Source organism: Adiantum capillus-veneris, chromosome 13 (genome assembly GCF_014529385.1).
Source record: "Adiantum capillus-veneris isolate H3 chromosome 13, ASM1452938v2, whole genome shotgun sequence".
Classification (NCBI taxonomy): domain Eukaryota; kingdom Viridiplantae; phylum Streptophyta; class Polypodiopsida; order Polypodiales; family Pteridaceae; genus Adiantum; species Adiantum capillus-veneris.
Genome location: NC_140943.1, coordinates 98,042,929 through 98,047,443, shown reverse-complemented (window position 1 = coordinate 98,047,443; position 4,515 = coordinate 98,042,929). Strand labels below are relative to the sequence as shown.

Sequence of the window (4,515 nt, the reverse complement as noted above, 5' to 3'; positions counted from 1 at the left end):
GGTGTAGGAATAGATGTACTAGGTCTGGAGGTGCCTACATCCCAAAGAGCCTGCGCCTGAACAATCTGCTCATGTGTAAACTGCGACAAGAAGCTACCCATCTGCTCGAGTGACATGTCGACCGGAGTGACTGGGAAACTAAAATCTGGAGAGTATGTATAGTCGTCATCGGCCATGGCTACAAAACTTAAATTCAAAGAACAATAGAAATATGTCAATTCACTATTCAACAACTTAAGCAATACAAATAACATAAAAAACAAAACTGTAACAAAAATCACTATATTTAATTGATGTCGCAAGTGTTCATTACAACTTACATCTTAACAAAAATCAGTGGTGATTCTCTCATCTTCTATGAGAGCTGATGCACCAAAATCTATATCAATCTGTACTTCCGCATCTTCATCATCAAACTCCACTTTGTTATCGCTCTCCGCATTTAGCTCCGCATTTAGGGTGTCATCTCCATGTTCTGATTCTGGTATTTGTTGATCGCTGACCTCTACTTCGAAATCCTCATCCGTCTGTCGTGCCTCTGAGTCTTGCAACTGTTCAACCTCTATATCCAATCCTTCACACACTTGTTTGCCCCGTGGAGCAACTTGAACGACGAACAGCCAGCGTGGTTTAGACAAATTTTCTTCATCCTTCTCATTCCATAGTGGATCTATTGTGAACACAACTTGTTCACAATGCTGCGGAAGTACAAATGTATCCCGAGCATCTGTCCACACCCGCTTGGAGTTCACTTGAATTAATCCACTCTTATCTTTGCGTACAGTTGCATTAGGCCCACTAGTAATAACTCTGAACCACTTGACATCAAAGATAAAAGTATCAAACTTTCTGAAGCTAATCTTCAAAATGTCTTGGATGTAGCCAAAGTATTCAAGCTGACCAATCTGTGTGTTTTCATCACTGGCACTGGCCCGACTTTCTTGGACGAAGCTTGCTCTAACCCCACTATCAAAGGTCACCCTTCGTTCGTCTATCCGCTGCACTCTGAAGTGTCTCCCATGGGACCACAAAGCTCCGTATTTGTGATACTACAAGCACATAAATCACATAGTTTAGGGTTTACTAAAGCAATGTAGACCATATGGATTTTTAAAAAAGAAGTTGTAGAAATACTTACATGCCAGTTGCAACCCCTTGACATCTCCTCTTCTTCTTTAGTAATCAACACTCCGTTTCGCTTTGCGTCCAAAATTGTTGCATCTAACCATCGACCAGTAGGAAAGTCTGGCAGCTTCTGAAGATGGTCAGGATAAGGCAGGTTTCTAGTGGCACGATTGCGCTTGAACTGCAAACGTTCTGTAATACATCGTTGCTTTTCCTCTTCGTAATTCTCTAACCACTTTTGCATTGCCTCTGAGTTGAGTAGACAGAATCTCATAACCTTTTCTTGCATTTTGAGATCCATCTTTCTCACTACGCCTTGTCCTTGCGGCTCGTCCCCTGTAACCTTGGCGTTGGTCTCATTAGTCCACAATCGGGGCATCTCTGGATCAATTGAACCCAAGAACTCACTGATGAAAACTAGAGACTCTTGCACAAGCCATCCTTCAGCCATGCTACCCTCATGACGAGCTCTTTGACAAACGAACCCCTTTAAAGTCTTCATGAATCTCTCCAAGAAGAACATCCATCTGCTGTTGACGGTTCCAGCAACTGCAACTTCATCGACCACATGCACAAGCAAATGCATTTGGATGGTAAGAATGTTTGTTGGAAAATACTTCTCCACCATACACATTGCTTCGATTGCATTCAAGCGAGCTGCATCTATGCTGTCTTTTCTTATCTCTTTTGATAAGATCCAACACACTAGCTCACTAATTTTATAAATGGTACATCTGATGTCATCTGTCAGACAATCTTTTATGGAAATTGGTAAGATAAACTGTAAAAATTTGTGCCAATCATGCGACTTAAGACCACTAAGATTGTCATCTCTAGTAAAGGCCGTTTTCAAACATCGCATGCACCTAGTAGGAGTCTGGAAAGAAGATATGGTCTTCTTCACTTGTTGCTCTTCAGCCCGACTCAAAACCCATGGACCTTTTGGCATAGCATACGCTCCATTGGACTTTAGTCGAGGCCACATCTCTGGCATTAGACCCACAGCCTGTAGGTCATCTCTCTGAGCTTTGCTCTCCCTTTTTCCAGTAATGGTCTTCCATATGATCTCTCCCACATTCTTAAAAATGTGCATTGGGTCGAGCAGATGATTAATAAGCAAATCACTCCAGTACGGCAGTTCGTGAAAAATAGACAATCTCTTCATGCCGGGTGGGTTAAAATCTCCACTTTGTAGCCACATGCTTCTAGTCACTCGCCTTTAGTGGATGCATGTCGTGTTTACATATGTTTGACCAACGTACCTCATGCCCTTCAGGCAAAAATCGACCATGCTCTTCGTAGACTGTCTTGCCTAAGTCGAGGACCACATTTTGGACATGCATGATTCCCAGAGTAGCTCAAGCCTGTAATAAACAGTAAAGAAAGAAATTAGCAGGGCACAATTAGCGATGATGCAGATTTGTATATAAGTTAAGGTTTCATGATACTAACCTGAACACTCACCAAAACTTGGCCAATTGTGCATGGTCCACATAAGAATGCCTTGCACATGGGCATGTCGCCATCCAATCGGTTGGGACATGTCAACCACATCAATCCTTGACCACAATATTTGAAGCTCTTCTATAAGTGGTTCCAGATAGACGTCCATGTTCTTTGCTTTGTACTTTCCTGGGACAATGAGTGACAGTAATAGATGACCTTTCTTGATAGCCAGCCATGGAGGAAGATTATAATTCACCAAGCAAATAGGCCATGTGCTCCATGATGAACTGCGTAATCCAAATGGGTTTACTCCATCCATTGCTAACCCAAAATGGAGTGAACGAGGCTCCTCCGCAAATGTAGGCCATTGTTCTTCTATGTGCTTCCATGCATGAGAGTCAGCAGGCACGCGCATCACATCATTCGTGGATCTAGTGTTGGTATGCCACGTCATCAAAGATGCTATAGACTTGCTCCTGAACATGCTCTTTATTCTTGGAATGATAGGAAAGTGTCTAAGAACCTTTGCAGGGATAGATTTGCCTTGTGTGTCCTCTCTATATCTGTTTGATCCACACTTGGGACACTGTACTAGATCTGCGTACTCATTTCAAAAGAGTATACAATCCTTAGGACATGCATGGATTTTATGATAATCCATGCCCAAGCTGGTAAGAATCTTCTTGGTAGCAGGTCGGGAGAGAGGCATGTGATTGCCTTCCGGAAAAATTTGCTCGTTTAGCAACCTGTCAATACATCACCACATCAAAAGCCACAATTTTTGGTTTGAATTTTGTGTCCATACTAAGCATACAATACATTTACCTGAAAAGCTCTGTGACACTCGTGTCAGACCATCCATAAATAGACTATAGATTAAGCAGTGCCAAAGATGTACGAAGAACTGAAATGTTTGCACCATTGTAAAGCGGCGTTCGTGCAAGTCTCCGCATCATCTCACCTTCTGGCTCAACGTCACTCTCATGTCATCGATGTGGACGTGATGACTGAGGTTGATCGACATTGTTTCCTTGGATGGTTTCTCCACCTTGGTTTTCAATAACTGGATCCATGTCAAAAAACGCATCCAACATTTGATCCATCTCAGCTTCTTGGAATGTGACATTCTCTGTTGGTGGGGTAGATTCCACTAGTGGTGGTTCGTTTGACATTTGTCTTCTCTGTGATGAAGTTGAAACAATATCTATTTGTGGGGATTGATCGACTGCATCCTGACCATGAGATCGAAAATGCAAATCTTGAAGTTGCTCTGCAGGGAAGAGACCGTTGTTGCGTATGTGCTGTTCACATATCTTTCGTTTTCAAAAGATCTTTATTGGTCAAATTAAAGCCTATATTTGTGGGTGCAACATACGTACACACACACACACACACACACACACACACACACACACACACACACACACACACACACACACACACACGTGCTCTTCAGACAATCCATATAAACGGTCTCAAGATGGATTGTCTTATCTTCGGATCCATCTTCTTCATCTCCACAGTGTAAACTACCTCACATTCTCTAGTCATGCCCGATCTCCGCACACCTCGGTCTAGAGGTGCACGGAGATCAGGACCACCGAGTAAATCATGTCTTTATTGGTCAAATTAAAGCCTATATTTATGGGTGCAACATACGTACACACACACACACACATACACACACACACACACACACACACACACACACATACACACACACACACACACGTGCTCTTCAGACAATCCATGTAAATGGTCTCAAGAGTTCTCATTTTATCTTCGGATCCAGATTTGACCTACGACTTGTGTATTTGGCATTTTTTCTGTCCGTTTGACCTACGGCTTGCCATACACGCTCTTGACATTGCCTAAAGACTACCTAATCGACTACGAATGGTTTTGGTAATCGTAGAATCAGTTTTCGAAGTCTGTTTACGTTTT

General features: G+C 42.5%; 1 protein-coding gene across 1 annotated transcript; it reads right to left on the bottom strand.

The window, feature by feature from the left end:
- Positions 1–323: 323 nt before the first annotated feature.
- On the bottom strand, positions 324–1,426 carry LOC147444496 (uncharacterized). The gene is made up of 2 exons (XM_086528114.1): positions 1,139–1,426; positions 324–1,049 (listed from the first exon to the last, which is right to left on the bottom strand). Exons 1-2 carry the CDS (start codon positions 1,424–1,426, stop codon positions 324–326), a joined length of 1,014 nt encoding a protein of 337 aa, XP_086384240.1.
- Positions 1,427–4,515: the final 3,089 nt, after the last annotated feature.